This window comes from Cryptomeria japonica, chromosome 11, assembly GCF_030272615.1.
Source record: "Cryptomeria japonica chromosome 11, Sugi_1.0, whole genome shotgun sequence".
NCBI lineage: Eukaryota > Viridiplantae > Streptophyta > Pinopsida > Cupressales > Cupressaceae > Cryptomeria > Cryptomeria japonica.
This window is the reverse complement of record NC_081415.1, coordinates 56964344-56983178: the sequence shown is the minus strand read 5'-3', so window position 1 is coordinate 56983178 and position 18835 is coordinate 56964344. Positions and strand designations below refer to the sequence as shown.

The window sequence follows — 18835 nt, the reverse complement described above, 5'->3', positions numbered from 1 at the left end:
GTCTTTTTGTAAGACACACTTGTTTTGAATCATTGTTAAGGTGCATACCATTATGACCAAAACAATGTGCATAAAATGACTAAATTTTATTTTGTATTTTATTCCAGCAAAGTTTTGACAGGTTCTTTACCTCTTTACAGAGGCATTCTCTTTTCACATTATTGCATGTGTGTTCCCTAGCTTACACAGTTGTGTTGTGAGTACATTACCGTAAGGCATATGCCTTATCCCTTTTGCATTTTGATGTCATTCCATAATCTGGATATTTAAGTGTACTTTAATTTGTAATGCAACCCGTGAATATTTGAGTCTGACAGGATCTGCAAAGGGTCAACCATTGTTTTTTTGGTCTGGAACACATTTGTTTTTTGATGAATTCATTGAGTAGATACCTTCTATTAAAAACAGAGTGATGCTGCAAAGTTCTTAGTTTTAATGAGTGTTCTCTGCTCACTGACTCACTTCTTGTGTTATCCCACACTAATCTGGCTTCTTAATTACAATTCTGCCAAATTGAAGCTATTCTGCTTTTACTAGAACAAAGACAGGTAAACATTTTCTCTGCCACAAAAAATGTAGCAAAGAAATAGAAAAGCCTAAATACTAAATAGTAAGTTTTCCTTGCTACATGCAAGTTCTGTTTTACCAGGTACCCAATCAAATTTTATCTTTGGTCTTTGTGATCAATCTAGCAAATCCCATCCGAGAGTTAAATATTAATCTTACGAAACTGTTATTGATTATTTTTCAAGTACCATCAAAATTAAGTTGTAGCCTTGTTGGATTTTAACATGAACTGCAAGCTGCAACATGGGTTTTGTATAAATGTTACAATGGCTACAAAGCTGTGAAACATAAGACCTGTGGATAAACTCTTGTATACAAAGAGAATTTAATGCTAATATGTTGGCATCCATGGCTAATCTGTTTAGCCAAGGAGAAATAGGCCATCTGGCAGTCAATTATAATCATTTCAGTTTGAATAAATATTTAAAGATAATATAGATATTGGTAATAAGTGTGCTTCTCAGGAATATTGAGGAATATATTTAATAAGCAAGTTGACAGTTTGGAAATTATTCTATTGATGAGCCAATTTGAGGTTGGACCAGTTTTATTCTATGTTACACCTACATTTTAGGGTGGAAATGGCAGGGGATGTATTTCTGGGACAGATTTTTTCGGGGGCCATTTTTTAGAAGATAGTAAGGGCCGGCTATTTAAAAAAAGGGTAAAATAAAAAAGTATAGGGAATTTAAAATATTCATATGATAATACTGATAATGCTTTCATCATATACATCATAGAAAATTTAATTGCTGACAAATTAACAATATAAAATTACTTTCATTGTCAATGTGCATATATATTATACGGAAATTAAAACAAAATGCTCTAAATCTGCAAGTTTCATCTAAAAAGTGATAAAAACATAGAAATTCTGTGTGCCCTTAACAACATTGCATCAAAATAGAACTTTGAATTTGAGTCAGTATACAAGTGGCTGCTTCATCTAGTGGAACGCAACCTATCCCTCTTGTGCCTCAGCTACTTATGTGGCATCTTTGGAATCAACAAGTCAACTTGTAGATACTCAAGAGTTCGTCAGTTGCAAGGCACTATGCATGGCCACTAACTTCTTGCTTGTTGAGAGGTAATCCTATTGCGCTTGATTGATTGGATAAAGCTAAATGTGGATCACTTCCTCTTTACAACAAAGGAACTAACAACCTATGAATGTAAGCAACTGGCAAGTATCTTCAACTTTGGTGCATTCTTGCCGTGCCACATTCACCATCCAATAGGGTTAGTTTGAGATAATGTAGCTCTATTTGCTAAATGTTGGATTGGAGAGATTGAAAAAGTTTTGCCATTGTTTTCATAGTGAATTAGACTCCTCTTTAGTATATATCTTTTGAAGAGCTTTCATGAGCCCTTTTTCACATCTTCATTATAAGATGAAGATGCTCTCCCAATCCTTGTTACATACCATTTGGGTTTTAGAACCTAGGCTGCCATATGAAGCACAATTGCATCACAATGGGCCTAATATGATCCTTATAAAATCTTAAATGAAGATCCTTGTTATGAATGGTATGCTTCATTTGCCTAAGCATGCTATCAAATGTATTGTATATCTCTTGAAGGCTAGGAGAGTTTGTATCAATATATCTTAGAACTTGCATAACAGGTGACATGAAGGAGCAAACATATGTAGAAATTGTTTCCAAAAATTAAAATTTCCAAAAAGATTAAAAATTAAATGACACAGTGAATGCTTTTACAAAGAATGAAAATAATTTACAATTTAGAAACTTCAATAAATTAACAATTAATAATAATATTAGCAATTTCTTACTTCATTGTGGACCACCAATTATTGTCAAGGATCTCTTGTTTCACATTTTTTCCTTTAGTTGTGCTTGCCTTTGGCCATCTACTCCACTCTAGATTAGCCACTATAAGGGCTCTTGCACCTTAAGCATCCTCTCTATCAAAATAATGTAGCTAGGATATCTAGTATCTCTGAGAGCTTGAGGAATTCCTTTGAAGAACTTCTGAAAAGAGGGAGGTGTGATGGTTGCAAATGAACATTTATATGTTTTGAACTTGTCATTATTGCCTTCATTTAATCTATCTTTCTAGTGTGTTCAATGTGTGAACACAACATGGGGTGTAGAAAATGTGCTTGTAATCACCCTCCACAATAAAGCCAACTAACTTATGTACACGAGCTGAATTGGTTACCACTTTTATAGCATCCACCCGCTTCATACATTAGAGGGTCCAACTTTTTCTATGACATCCTTTAACAAGTGTTATGCTAACGCATGGGCATAAGGGCACTAATCACACATGGGTAGACTCTCTAGGCCAAGAGGTGCAACTTTTATATACAAGTTTCCTCGAGAAACAGTCAAAAGACCAAACCAAACAACAAAATGATGAACTTAGTGCTGTAGTCCTTCATAGGATTGTAGTCCTGATTCTAGTGCTAGTGCTTAGGTGTCCAAGTTTGGTGTTGTAGTCCTTTATAGCATTCTAGTCCTGGTTCTAGCGCTAGTGTGCTAACTGACAGGCACAACCCTCATAGACTACAAGGAAGGAGCCTTGATGAAAAACAAACTTCGAAACGAAGGAAACAAACTAGGAAATGAGAAGGTCCTAGACACCAATCTCATCTCACACTAGCCCATGAAGCAGATCACTCCCAATAATTGGGGATATTACAAGAGGCTTCAATACAAGGCCAACATAACCAAGGGTGAAGGGTAAATGTGTCCAACATCTCCTGACCCTATGAAGGCCACTCGAAGAATCCTAAATGACTCCTTAAGGAGGTGGTTCTCAGCGACACATTTCACACACAAAGAGAGCTAAAGGCTCCAAAACAACATGCTTAATATCTTAGGCTTCATTTTATATCTCAAATTGAAGCGTTTTCTACATTCATCTTTAACTAACATTGCAATGAATTTAAAGGGCATAAAAGATTGTTGAAGTATTGACTTCACTTTAGGACCACAAACAACAATATAACCTTCACACGAAGGGAATAAATTATTTCAGCAAAAATGTAACTGAAATTGAGATGAATAACAATGTACATAAGCCTTGCATAAATAGGGAAGACCGAAGACGAGAGCACCAATGAGATGTGAGGGTAAGTACAACCACCCGACACAATTACTAAATGCAGGTAAAAATAAAATAATAATAAAGTTTACCTACTGCCTAGAATTATGATATGCCTAAGTTATAACTTAAGCTACAAGTAAATTATATTTATTCCAACATCCCACCTTAATGCAACTTGGGGAGAAGATTATTGTGCAATATGAAAGCAAGATGCAATATGGGTCCCGACAACTTGGCCATTTTAGGTACCCATGTACAATGCAAATGCAAAGAAAAGAAATCTCTCACAAATAGAGAAAAAGAGAAAACCTCATGGGACAAAACTCTCTCCAAAAGAGAGAAACAAACAAGATGCATGGATGGAGGACACAATCACACCCCCCAAGGACTACATACATCATGCATATACAAGCAATGATCCCCTCATAGGAAGGAAAGGAGACTACATAGCCCCTCCATAATGGATATTGCCCTACAAAAATGGTTAGTGCTTGACGACAAAGCATAGTTTAATACCTACAAACAACATTTCTCCCCTTGGGAAGAAGATAAACCAAGTACAAATGCTTCCCATTTTGGATAGTAATTGGTAGGAAATAGAATCCAAATATAGGATGATGACGTCTCAAAAATCTACTCATGTGTTGCCAAGTCCCTGGATGATGAAGATGCCACAATCCAGTCAAGTACATACCCAATCACAATAGAAGCTGACAAACAAGGAAGCACTAGATATTGAATGGGAACAAGCTCCAAAGACAAAGAAGATGGTACAATAGTTGTACCACAACTATCATTGAATAGGAGACTCCAAATTTGAAAGACAATGATAATCCTATTGATCAGGGATGATGGAAGTCTCAAATGACTTTGGATAAGGAGTTAGTGAAAGTGAAGGCTGATCAACTATCTCTGACGAAGAATCAGGAACCTCTGAAGCAATTGCAACCTCATCTAAAGTTTCAAAAGCCTTCAAAGGATCACAAACATGGTTTATCTTCTCTGAACATTGAAGAGGCACATTAAAATCGGATTTAGGATCATCAAGGAATGGCTGAGTATCATGATCACCATATACCTCTCAAATGTGAGTCAAAAGAGCATGAGGACACTCAAAATGAATAAGTGACTCCAAAATGCCATCATCTATATGATTAAAAATAACTCTAAAGACTTTAGTGCTATTGCCTTTCCAAATAAGATTCTCATAAGGTGTGCCAGGAAAAGGAACAAGATTATACAAATATGGCAATAAATGAAGCTCACTAAGATGAGTGATTATGAAATCGCTTCATTACCTATAGTTCCCCCGCAAAGAAAAACCCATTTTCAACTACAGTGTCAACCCGCTAGGAAAGAAATATGATCTGCAATTAATTCGGGGCAATGAAGAATGCCTCAACTGCAAATCGATTTTCTTGGAATCTGATCTCAAATTGACTGATGAAGATTCTCAGATGTTGTGGAAGGAGACGTTGAATGGAGGATTTGATACCATGTTGAAGTATTGACTTCACTCCAGGGCCACAAACAACAATGTAACCTTCACACGAAGAGAATAAAATATTTCACTAGAAATGTAACTTGTATTGAGATGAATAACAATGTACATAAAGCTTTGCATAAATAGACAATGGTGGAAATGAGAGACCCAATGAGATGCAAGGATTGGTACAACCACCCAACATAAATTACTAAATTCAGTTAAACATAAAATAATAATAAAGTTTACCTACTACCTAGAAATATGATATGCATAAGTTAAACTTAAGCTACGGGTAAATAATATTTACTCCAACAAAGATAATGAGCATGTTTGGATTTCAACGTCAAAACACAGAAAGGCATCCAAACCACCAAATCATTTTATCCACTTAAGGAGGTTCAATTAACATATTACAATTACATCCTCAAATGTCCTTAAAATTACATCTTTACAACATTGCAATAATTAAATAAATTAAAGAAAAAATCTTTACCAACTTGATCACGATCTAGGAATTCTTCCCAAGATCCTCAAACCCCAACAATGGCTTCCATACCACCCAACCTCGCGGAACCCTTAGGTCCACTCTTGTCGTGCTAGGAGATAGTCGCATGGGCCATAAACATACACATGCCAAAAACATTGGGAGATGGCTTACACACATGCTATATGTGGAGTAAACTATCAAAGTAATATTGTTATATTTAGCTTATAATGGTCATTTAAGTTGTTTAGTTAGTTTTTAGTAACTTTCTTTGATTCTTTTAGTGTAGGTTGCTTTGCTGAGTTGTTGATTGTTTTCATTATAGAAACATTGTTTGTAATCTCTTATTTAAGTAGCCTTTTGCTTCGTTGTAAAATATATCGATTATTGTTTCATGTCATTAGAGCAAAGGTTTCTCTAAAGGTATTTTGGCAAATTTTTTTAATAAAATTTCGTGGCTCATGAAATTTTTAGAAGTTTTTTGAACAATTTTTTTTATAAAAATTGTGGGATTTATATATGCTAAAAATTGCAGATTTTTACAAAGCAAAATTGTGGATTTTTACACAGCAAAATAGCGGATTTTTACAAAGCAAATTTGTTTTGAAAATCTCTTGGGTGCCTTTCTGCTAAATCGTGGCTCCATTTCTCTCGAAAATTGCACATTTTTTCAATAAAAAAATCGCGGTGGTATTGTTCTTCACTTTGGATGATTTTTAAAAATAATTGTGACGATTTTGTGCGTTTTTTTGCCTGCGCTTGGTGTTTTCTTTTGCCTATGACGCTGTGAGTAGGGTTTGTTTCGTAGGGTGTAGGTCTTTTTTTTTTGCCTCGTGATAGGTTTTTTTGCAAGGATGTGCGAGGGTTTTTTGGCCAACGTGATGTGGGCATTTCTTTCTTGCTTGCCTAGGATTTTGTTTGTTTCTACTCAGATAAGGTTTCTTCAAGCCATGTTAAGCTTTCTGCAAAGTTTTCTTGATGAGGGTTTTTTGTTCATCTAGGGTGTCTAAAGTTTATGCAGATTTTTTTTTTACAATTTTTGGATAAAATCGAGGTTTCATTATATAAATTTTTGACGAGTGTTTGGGTTTTCAAATTTTTTTCCTAAAATTTTTCATTAAAGCTGCAATTTACCTCATTTTCCGTGACTTTAGATAGCGGGAGGGATGGCTTCATTGACCAACATCATGTTGGAAGGGAGTCAAAGGTTCAACATAAAAAAATATTACACTTGGAAACAGTGGATGCTCACAATTTTCGAGTATTAGTGCTGTGACCAGATTTTCCTTTGTACATACACGTCCAACAGCTGTAGGTAAAGACTAGACAAGTTTGATGAGCATAATTGTGAACCTATTATGCTCCTCAAGTTATCTGTCACAAATGAGATGCTTCCCAAAGTGTCGTTTGGCAAGACTTTTGTAGAAATAAGGACTCATTTGAAATCTCTGCACAAAACATCAGATAAAGACAAAGCCTTCTTCCTTAAAAATATGTTGTTTTCAATAATGCTGGATGAGAAAATGTCTTTGTAGGATCATTTGATAAAAATCGAAGACATTTGCGATCAATTGGAGGCTATTGGACATAAGATTGAAGAAGATATGGTAATCATAACGCTAAAAAGCCTACCATGGTCATATGAGCATTTCATAGAAACTCTGAACATCACCTCTACAAATGTTGACTTGAAGTTCGAATAGTTGTGCATCAAACTCTTGCAACAAGACATATGGAAGAAATAGTTTGATAGAAGCAGTTATTCATCAAGTATAGAATGGGATTTTACTGCAAAGGACAAAGGCAAAGGTAACTCCTCTTAGTAGAAAGGACAAGGCAAATTTGATGATACTTCCAAGAATTTGAAGAATATCACATGTCATTATTGTGGTAAACTTGGTCATATGAAGAAGCCTGCAGAAATTGGTTGGCTGATGAAAAATTCAACTAGGGAGGGTCTCAATAGAAGGCTCATGGTGTAGAGCCTTTAGAGAAGGAGTCTACCTTCTATGCTTTCATGGCCAAATGAATAATAGATCATGCAAAGTCTTTTGCATGGTATATTGATTCTAGAGCATCTCGACATTTTACACACAAGAGATTGGTTCATGGAGTATAAGGCTTGCTTAGATTCTGTTATCTTCGGTGGTGGTGAAAGGTACATAGTTGTTGGCAAAGGCAATGTTCAGATTACTTATTTTGGAAGAAATCTCATTTTTCTCAATGTATACTATGTTTCGGGCATGGAGCTCAATTTGCTCTTAGGGATTATGTGCGATTGTCCCGAGTTGGATGTACTCTTCAGTGCACATAAGTGTCATATTGTTGACAAGGAGTCTAAGAAAACGATTGCAGTTGGTATCGAAGATCATGGCTTGTATTGATTGGTTGATACTAGAGAGTCTCAAGGACATGCAATGGCTGCAAAGAGTTCATCTATTAGTACTCTTTGGCATCAACGTTATGGGGATTTCAACCTATCTTATCTCTCTTAGTAGAAGGCTTACTTGAGATTCAATACCAGATACACGGTGTGTGCAAAGCTTGCCAAGCAAGGAAGCAACATCGAACTCCATTTTCAGAAGGACAAGCTTGGTGAGCTTTGAAAGTCCTTCAACTGGTTCATGCAGATGTTTGTGGATGAATGAATACTGTATCAGTCACTGGTGCTAGGTATTTTCTCATGTTTGTTGTTGATTTCAGTAGGAAAATGTGGGTGTTTTTCCTCAAAGCAAAATCTGATGTGTTTAATGAATTTAGAAGTTTAAAGCCTTAGTTGAAAAAGAGTCAGGATGTCCAATCATCACTCCTAAGTTAGATAATGGGGGTGAGTTCTGTTCCAACGAATTCATTGACTTTTGTTCTAAACACGATATCAAACGATAGCCTGCTACACTCTATACCCCTCAATGGAATGGTGTAGTAAAGAGGAGGAGCCGTACAATTACAAAAATCGGTCGATGCATGTTGGAGAACAAGAATGTTTCAAAGAAGTATTGGGTTGAAATAGTTTACACTACAATATACCTTGTTAACAGGTCTCCCACATAGGGTGTCAAGAAGATGACGTCAAGAAGCTGTGTCTGGGGGTAAATCACATCTTAAGGTTTTTGGTTCCATTGCATACGTTTGGATTCCAGATGCTAAGAGAACCAAACTAGATTCCAAAAGTCTAATGACAATCACAAGGCCTATCGGCTGATTGATGTGGACACTAATTGTTTACAATTCAGCAGGGATGTTGTATTTGATGAAGGTGGGCCTTTTCAACTCTCTTCTAACATTAAGAGTCCTAAAGATCAGCCTTTGTAGGCTACAAACTTGGGTGTTCGACTTCCCTTAGCTCCACCTCAAGGGGGGGATTATGATGATTCCAAACTTGTGGAATCTCCCAGGCAAGTACCCACACCAAAATATTTTCTTTTGGACAGCTTGGATCAGCATCCAAATGCTTTTATTCAAGGCAACTTAAGTCATGATGGTCATACTAATTTGGAAGAAGATGCATCTACCCTATGGCCTAAGTGGTGGGAAAAACTCATTGGTGATGTTTGGGATAATGAATTGGCTGAGCGTAGATCATCCAAAGGCAAGAGCAAGTAGAGTCTAGTGAACTTTTCTCTTATGGCCGACACTCGAAATGTTTATGAGCCCTAGGATTAATAGAGGCGAAAGGTAAACCTGATTGGAAAGGCTATGGATTTTCAACATCATAGTCTTTTGAAGAACAATAGTTGGGTTCTTTCAGATCTTTTGCTGGGGAAGAAACCCATTGGTTTGAAATGGGTGTACAAAGTCAAGTACAAAGCTGATGCAACCCTTGACGAGTACAAAGTACAATTGGTAGCTAAAGGATTTTTACATAGAGAAGGCATAGACTATGAGGAGAGTGCCTTCCTTAATGGAGATTTGGAGTAAGTATACACGACACAGCCTAAAGGTTTTCAGGTTATAGAAAAAGAGCATAAGGTATGTAGATTGGTGAAGACTCTTTATGGCCTAAAGCAGCCCCTCAGGGCATGGTACATAAATATTGACTAGTATTTCGATGCACATGGCTTTTAGTGAAGTCCTTCAAATACCAATTTATATGTCAAAAGCACTGGTAGTGATATCATTCCTCTTGTCATTTATATGAATAATATTATCACTATTGGTAGTGGGGCACATTTGCTTGAGCAAATCAAATTGAATTTGTGTCAGGCTTTTGATATGACAGATATAGGCCTTTTGCATTATTAGATAGGTGTTGAAGTTTGGCAGACAGGTGGTGATATTTTCATTTCTCAGTCTAAATATGCTAAGAGTTTGCTAGACAAGTTTAGAATGACAAATTGCAAAATCTCATCTACACTTATAGAGAAAGGGCTGAAACTTTCAGCCAAATCAGACTCACCAGTGGTCAATGAGTTAGCTTTTAGGTAACTACTAGGCAGCCTCATCTATCTTGTAGCCACTAGACGTGATTTAAGTTATGTTGTGAGTTGCATTTTTTTGTTTCATGATAGCCCCTAAGACAGGAGATTGGTTGCAGCGAAGCAAGTATTGAGATATGTGAAAGGGACATCTGACTTTGGCATTCTGTATAGCATAAGGAAAGATCCTCGGCTGATTGGTTGTGCAAATTCAGATTGGGCAAGTTCAGGTGATGGTAGGATGTCTACTTCTAGATATGTTTTTAGTCTTTGTATAGGTGCAGTCACATGGATCAGTAAGAAGTAGTAGGCAGTAGCTCTTTGCTCGACGGAAGCAGAGTATCAAGAAATTGTCAAAGCAGCATGTGAGACAGTATGACTTTGACGGATGCTTTTTGACAAGCGGGGCCTTAACTCTTGTTTTGTGATACCCAAGGGGTGCTAAAGTTTGCCAAAAATCCAATCTTCCTTGAGCGTACAAAACATGTAGAGCTTCATTGTTACTTCACATGACAACTTGTTGAGGATGGATCAATGATGTTGTAGTATGTTCTAACCGAGGATCAGATTGTAGACATTCTTACCAAGTCCTTGAGTTTGGACAATTTTGTAAAATTTAGGGGCAAACTTGGTGTAGTTAGTAGAATGACCATTAAGGGAGGGTATCAAAGTAATATTGTTATATTTAGCTTTAAATGGTCATTTAAGTCGTTTAGTTAGTTTTTAGTAACTTTCTTTATTTCTTTTAGTTTAGTTTGCTTTGCTGAGTTGTTGATAGTTTCTGTTATGAAAACATCGTTTGTAATCTCTTATTTAAGGAGTCTTTCGCTCCTTTGTAATATATTGATTATCATTTCATAAACATGTAGCATACACAAAATGCAAAATCACTCAATCGCCATCACAAGTTGGGTCCAAGAATACAACACTCATTGGACACAAACACCAATGGTAGAAATAGAATATACTCATTGGACATAAACACCAATGCGATAAGCAAGACACTCATTGGGCACAAACATAAACACCAATGCGATAAGCAAGACACTCATTGGGCACAATCACCAATGGCACAAGCAATACACACCCATTGGGCACACACGCCAAGGGCACAAGAATAAGATGCTAGAGAGGAGGTATGGAGTGTCATCACAAAGTTCGAAGGGATGGCTAAGTGGAGTCAAGTATGAATCCAACTGCCTTGTGAGGAACCCAACCTACAAGTCCTAGTGCTCCCAAAGTGCACATGCCTTCTATGCTAATATTGAGCTTGTATGAGTGCTCTGACAATCCCATTGGAATCATTATCTTGGTTACTTTTATCTTCGAATCCTTATCATTGTCATTAGTTTTCACTTATTAAGGAAACTTCACCCGTCATATCCTTAGGCCCCTTTGTGCCTTGGCTAATGTCAAGAGCCACTCTACTACAACTCTCTAGTACCTTTATCTTAGGTTTAAACTCATCACAATTGAGCGTGGCATGGAAAACAAGTTACAAAAATTTGGCTCACAAATTTAAATAGGATCTCAAAATGATCCTTATGAGAATCCATGGAGGATTCATCTTTTTCCCCATTCTAAAACAGCCAAAAAAATATTTTAAATTAAAAAATTTCCAAATAATTTTACATGCAAAAACGAACAATTTTTCTCGAACTCCATTTGTTGAAACCTTAAATTTTCATTTTTTTCAATTACAAAAAAGTACTGTTTTGCTCTAAAAATGCACAACAATCACATTAGGAAATAAATTTTATTATTTCCAAGCATTTTGAAAATATTGGGTATTATAAGGGCTCAAAATGGAAAATTTAAAATTTCACATTTAAATTCATTTCTACTCAACTTGCTCAAATTGGTAACTATTGGGGAAGTCTTATGCTCCCTTAAGGGTGAGCATGACATCCAATTGAAGAAACATCAACAAATGTCAAAAAGAGAAGAAATGAGAGATTTACTAGCATACCAAAGTAATGAAAACTTGTAATTTTACCAATTTGGAGATGAGAAGATCACGCACATGCCATCACAATCCTTTTCCTTTCCAATCCATCCATCTTCCAAGACATTCCAATTCTAATTAACACAGTTTTCCCCATTATTAAATTTTCCCATTAAGGGTTTTAGAACATTTTTCTTTGGAAAAAATGAATAATGCAAAGATGGGTAACTTATTTTCCTTTTGTTCTATTTTTTCTATTTTTTAACTTTCTTTATTTTCTTTTCTTCTCAAAATTGCTGTTTAACAAAAATAAAACATTTAACTACGTAACCCGGGGACGCGTCCCCGGCCTGAAATCCCCTGTCCTGGTCACGGGGACTTGGGGACGGCTAGGGGACGTCCCCCCCGTCCCCAAATATAGGGGTATTTGCAAGGGACGTCTCGGAAATGGGGGGACAGCTTGCCCAATCATGGGGGACGCCCGTACGTCCCAAGGACAGCTGGTCATCCCCTTTGACCAAGCTAATTCAAAACATTAAAATGTCATTTAAAATTTTTTTTTTGTTCTGAAATAATTAAAAATTAAATTAAAAGTATCATCTTCGACCTAAATGGTTCGAAGTCTTAAAAAATAAAAAGAAAACGATTTTAATATTATTATATGAATATTTTTAGTACTTCAAACTATTATATATTATTAAATTTAAATAATTAGAATTTCATATTAAATTTAAATTTTAATAGTTAAAACAGTGTAGCCTTTGGGTATTTTACTATTTTGTATGTTATTTCTTTAATATCTATTATGATATGCATATTGACAATGTGAATGAATTGAAATTCTGAATTATGAATGCATATTGAGTATTGACAATGTTGTATGTTCAAAATTTACATTCTAAAACGTTTTCATAGTATCATACACATGCTATATCCATGTTTTCATATGAATATAATGTATATATGCATGCTTTATTCATGTTTTCATTTGAACATTTAGAATTTTCCTATATATTTTAAATTATCCCCATATTTTATAAAGCGCCCCCCCCCCCCTCCCCAAATTTGGCAAAAAAAATGGCCGTCCCGGAAACTCGTCCCGCTGTCCCCTGCTGTCCCCGTCCCGGAAACTCGGGGTAATGTAGACATTTAATAATCTTCTAATAAAGTCAATTAAATCATATATAAACAGCCAACCCTATGAATTTTTTTTACGAAAACACTTTTTTTTTCGCTAGACGATATAAGCAATTATTTCATTCCTAATTTTTAATTGACAGAAAATGAGGAAATTAAATCAAACAATTATTGGTAACTTGCAACATGAACAGTCGTTGAAATCGTTACTGATTTGGATCTGGGTTAGCATAGGGTAAAAAATGACACATATCGTACTCGATTCAAGTACAATCGGGGAATAACAAAAAGGGAGGCCTAGTGTGATATCTCTAAAGTAACCACTTTTGGAGATAAACTTAGACCTGTATAGCCAGGTGGAGAAATAGTGCTATACTTGTAACCACTCAATGCACATGTCAAAATGTACAAATAATAACCAAAGCATAGCATAATCACCCAATGGGGTACTTAATATAAATGTAAATCAATGCATATAAATGGCATTTCATTTGAAACACAAAATCTATTATGCATATCCATGAAGTAAAGCTGCAAAGCATAATGGTAACCCAAGCATACAAGCATCACACATGCATCTCCGTGCAAATAACACCAACAATCAACATGTTGAGGAACCTCATCTCAAAACACGTGACTGGTCCATACACACCATACAAAGCTAGAATAGAAACCACAATGAAAATGGTGAAGCTGAATTATCAATAAACACCCAAAACAACAAACACAAGCACAACCACCTATGCATCTCTAATATATGTTAGTTTTCACATAGGTTAGAATAATAATTATTGTTATGTTACAATATAAGTGAGTTATACTAACAACTCACATTGCTATTCTAGGTATGAGAAGAATTGGTTGGGATTGTATTTAGGATAAATTAATATTATATTATAGTGTGTGAGCATAAAAATGTAAGTGAGTTGTTAACACAATTCACGTAGATTTTCAGGATTGAAAATAGGAGGGAGAGAAGAGAATAAAGGTGTTTGAACAACCCACCTAGATTTAGTGTGAGAGTTTGGTGGAGTTGTTATAGGAGGTAGAAAGAATTTCATATATATGTAATTCATATCATTGACTAAAAGGTATGGAATAGAAGAATAATCTTATTATGTGTGAAAATTTTTATTCAACAATTTCTGCCCATTTGTCTCATAGATGCATAGTCAGAAAGATGGCAAAATACCAACATCTCAAGGCTGCAAATGGGAAGGGCATTACACCTTTTGACTTTATGGTTGATAGACTGTTGAATATCATTAGAGTCTAGCCACATGTTGGAATGTTGATCCTAAAAGTGCCACCCTAAAAGTGCCACAGATTTTCGTTGAGATAGAGGGATTGGTTGGGGTAACACTGGATGAGGTAATCTCTCATATTGGGAGTGATTCACACTTGGACTTTGATCTTGATGGAATGTTATAGCACGTGAAGATTAGGTGCATTGGCAAATTTTCTCATCTTTTTTTTAGTTGTAACTTGCAACTTGTAGGGCTCTTGATTTGAAATGAAACCATATGAGGAGCATATTAGGCCCATTGTGATGTATAGGTAGAATGCTATGAACACCTTGCATCATATGGCAGTCTATGCTCTAAATTTGAAATGGTATGGACCGAGGACTAGGAGAGTGCTTCCTTTTGAAGACGAAGAGGTGAGAAAAGGGTTTATGAAGGCCCTTCAAAAGATGTACAACATTGTAATGCCCCCTCTTTGACCCGCAAACACTAAGCTGTTGATAGCTGACATGGATTGGGGTTGACCGGATCTTGTTAGCTGTAAAATTTTGTTAGTCTTTTAGTTAGCTTGATTGTTCTACTTGTGTCAATTAAATAAGGGACACTGCTGTTATACCATTAGTAATCTTCAATTAAATGAGGAATCAACTTCAGTTAAGGATTTAGATAGTTAGTTATCTCCCAAAAGTCTTGGGGAATGTTTGTTACTTAGCTAGTATTGAATGTGGAATTAGTTGCTATGATTTGTGGATCACTTGAGTTGAAGATTATATAGGTAGCATTGGGAAGAGGAAAGGCTCTTAAGAGGATGGAAACTCTTTGAGATATTTTGTAGTGTAGGACAGCATCAAGGTTATTTATTAGTTTAATGCAACAGTGAGGTCATTCTGAGGTCTTTATCAAGTACCATGTGGTAGCAATTAGTGTCAGTTAGTAGTATAAGTTTGTTGTATTCTTTCCTGAGGATATGCATTTAAAATATACAAAATAAAATATATACATCTGCTGTTAGAAACTTTTCTGGGTTTACTTTATGTGTATTTAAACTAGTTATTACAAACTTTTCTGGGTTTACTTTCTATGTATTTAGATTGTGTTACTACAAATATTGAGGAATCATCCAAATTTTGATGGTAGCGGGTTAATTTTGATGGTAGTGGGTTATTTTTGTGAATCTTTGTGGTGTGGTGTTCAACAAACTAGAGGCTAGGATAGATAGGGCTACATTAGCTCAAAATGACCCTGTGAGAAATAACAATACTTATTTGCTTCAACAGACAACAATGCACTAGTTTCTGGTTCTGAAGATTGCAGATCAAATTGCAACATAAATTTTTTCAAAGACGGGCTCTAATGGCTAAACATGTATTGAAGACATTTAAACTTTGCCTTTCTTCTAAGATAGAACTAGATGGTACAAATGACTAATTTTTATTAAGGCAAGTTCTAGTTTAATTTCATAATATAAGTTCAGTTACCTTTGACAACAAGAATCAGGTAATTGTCAGTGACATGCTTAAGTATTTTCTTTACAGTTGTAATCGTGGTTACCAGGAGATGCGTCTCAGAGACTGGGATGTGTATCCAGTATTGGAGACGTCCCCGAAATGTCCCAACGCACAAGGTTCTCCTGGCCACCGTCTCCAAAGTCTCCCAACGAGAAATTCACGTCTCCCACCAAAAAACTTAGGGTGTAAGGTGTTATAAAAAACTCTAATTCTTACCTTCTATTATCACCCTTGCAAAATCATTATTACTTATCTGTTATTAATGATAATGATAGCCACTATAGTCTTCTGATCAATCTGCTCAGTTGCCTCTCTAGAAAGACTCATCAATGATGTACAATTATTCACTTTTCTTGTAGTGTCTTGATTTACTAACCACTGTTCTTCAGAGGTCAACAGAATGGTAATATGTGATCTTTGCATAACATCAATTCAACTGTTGGAAATAATTGAAGTCAATGAATATTTCCAGCCTTCCCAAATATCTTATAGGGACACATCCATACAAATCTTCTCCATTCTCAGAAGAACAGTACAAAATTTCTCATAACTAGGCATCTCATGTCCTTTGGCATGTGTATCAGCACCAGAATATCAATATTTTTGAATTTCAATATGTATAATGAGCTTTGAACTCTTTGATTCTTTGACACAATGAGATTTAACATTTTCTTATTTAAACTTTAAAGTTAATGTCAAACTTTACTACTGTTCTTGTTTTTAAAGTTCTATGTCATGATAATTTCTGGAAATTAATAAATTATATTAAAAAAATGGCGTCTCCAAGTACCCCTGCCTCTCCTATCTTTGAAAATTAGCTGTACTGGTACTGGTTCCAGTCTTTGGAGTCTCCAAGTACCCCCACCTCCTGGTAACCTTGGTTGTAATATTGCTGATGATTTTTATCTGGATTAAAATGTATTAAATTATTTAAAAAAATCAATGTTTTGTATCATTTCTTGATCCCTCATCAGAAGTATGATTGAAATGTTGATTTTTAGAATCAATTTAACACAGTTTAATCCAGAATATTGTTGATAGAAGAAATTAACAATTCAGCTCTGAAAAATAAATTGAATGAATGATTCAATAATCGGATGATTACATTGAACGATACACACACGTATATATAGAGGTTACAAGATGATGTTCTATAATTAGAACATAACGTTAAAGTAAAAGATTAAAGAGCTAAAAGCTAAATTAAGCTTAAAAGCTAAATGACCATTAAACAAGGAACTAAATATAGGTGACTAAAATATAATTAAATATTCTAATACCCTCCCTTAATGGTCATTCTATCTACTAACTACCCTACAGAAGACACTGCAGGTCTTTTGATCACAAATGAAAAGAACACTTTGCTGTGGTGGAGACCCTCCCTGGATCTGAAAAGTGTTAATGACCAAGGATACCAAAAGCCATCCAAGCTAATGTAGCCTTCACATGCGAATTAGAGATCTGGCACACACGAATTACTGAAGCCTGAAACAATGATTTTGAGGAAAAAATCAGCAAACCCTTTTGCAGAAGAGTACCAACTCCAAAACTGACTGCAAGATACCACGGTTGCAGATGTTTGCCTTGGCAGGGGCGAACCAAACTGACTACAACAAAGCACGATTTTTGAGAAAAAACCGTCAAACCTTGAAATGGGAACCCTTGAAAAGAGAATTTACGATTTTGAGGAGAAAATCGAAAAACCAAGAAATCTGAGGTTACAAATCATCGTTTTTGTGGAAAAAAAAAGGGTAAAACCCAGATAACTAAAATTTTACGCAAATATCGCGGATTACAGATGAGATAATTTTTAAGGGAAAATTATAAACCCCGTGAACAATTTTTGAGGAAAAAAAATCATGAAAACCCTCCCATGATTTTTTGTGGAAAAAATCCGAAAACCTACAGACAATTTTTCAGGAAAAAATCGTGAAAACCTTGGGACCTGTAAGACGAGGTCTGGCCTAAATCAATTTGATCAAGGCAACGATATTCAGATATCGTGAACATGCACTGTTTCCAGGTGTTGTGGCAGTTGAACTTTTGTCTGTGTTCCAACATGATGTTGGTCAAAGATGCCATCACAAAAATGGAGGTTGAACAAGGTCAACCTAATGAAAGCATGAGACAGAAGAATCTGATTCAAAAATCAGAATAGAAGCAGCTGCACAAAAAATCTGAAACCCTGGAGGAGAATTCTAGCACAAATTCCAAGGTGCAAATTTCAAGGTTTGGAAAAAACCGAGAAATTAAAATTTTCTGCACACTTAAAACAGCATAAATGGTGCCCAAAAAACAGCAAAAATCCCAACGTCCACAGAAATAGCAGAAATTGTGAACTGTTTTTAAATTCCAAGGCAAATTTGCTGGCACAAAAATTGAGGCACGGAAAACGAGGCACCCGGAAAAATCTGAGACCAACCCAGAAAAGCTCTCGAAAAACCCACCAAGAATCTGAAAACAGATTGCAGATCCGACGGCTCAAAAATTGAGGCACGGAAAACGATGCACCCAGAAAAATCTGACGACGACCCAATTGAGGTCTTGAAAAACCCACCAAGAATCTGCAAGCAAAATAAAATTTCGACTTGAACTGAAGGGTCAAAACCCTAGTTGAAAATTGCAGAAACCTTAGGAAAATTTTCAATCTGCAAAAAAAACTCCAGGTTGCAGGTCCGAAAATCTCCAGAACGCTAAAAAAAACATGAACTGCTGCGCAGCACAAAGAAATTCGCCCACGAACCAGAAACTCTCAAAAAGCCTTCTAAAAAGCAAAATAATTTTTTATAAAAAAACAATTAAAAAAAATCTGGGAAATATTCTAGAAAGAAGGGCATGAATTTTTTTAAAAAAATTCACCAAACTTTAAAGAATCCCATTGACCCGCTCTGATACCATGAAAAATAAATTGAATGAATGATTCAATAATCGGATGATTACATTGAACGATATACACACGTATATATAGAGGTTACAA

General features: G+C 35.7%; 1 protein-coding gene across 4 annotated transcripts in view; it reads left to right on the top strand.

Annotated features, from left to right (window-relative positions):
* LOC131051360 (ethylene-insensitive protein 2.2) overlaps window positions 1–18835 on the top strand; it is a 67242-nt gene that overhangs the window by 9586 nt on the left and 38821 nt on the right. Inside the window, exon 1 of one of the 4 annotated variants that reach the window (XM_057985844.1) lies at window positions 15889–16048. The exons of the other annotated variants lie outside the window; for them this stretch is intronic. Coding sequence (XP_057841827.1) covers window positions 15908–16048 — 141 coding nt within the window. The 5' untranslated portion in view covers window positions 15889–15907. Of the gene's footprint in view, window positions 1–15888; window positions 16049–18835 lie in introns of those variants that run through there. 4 annotated transcript variants of the gene reach the window in all.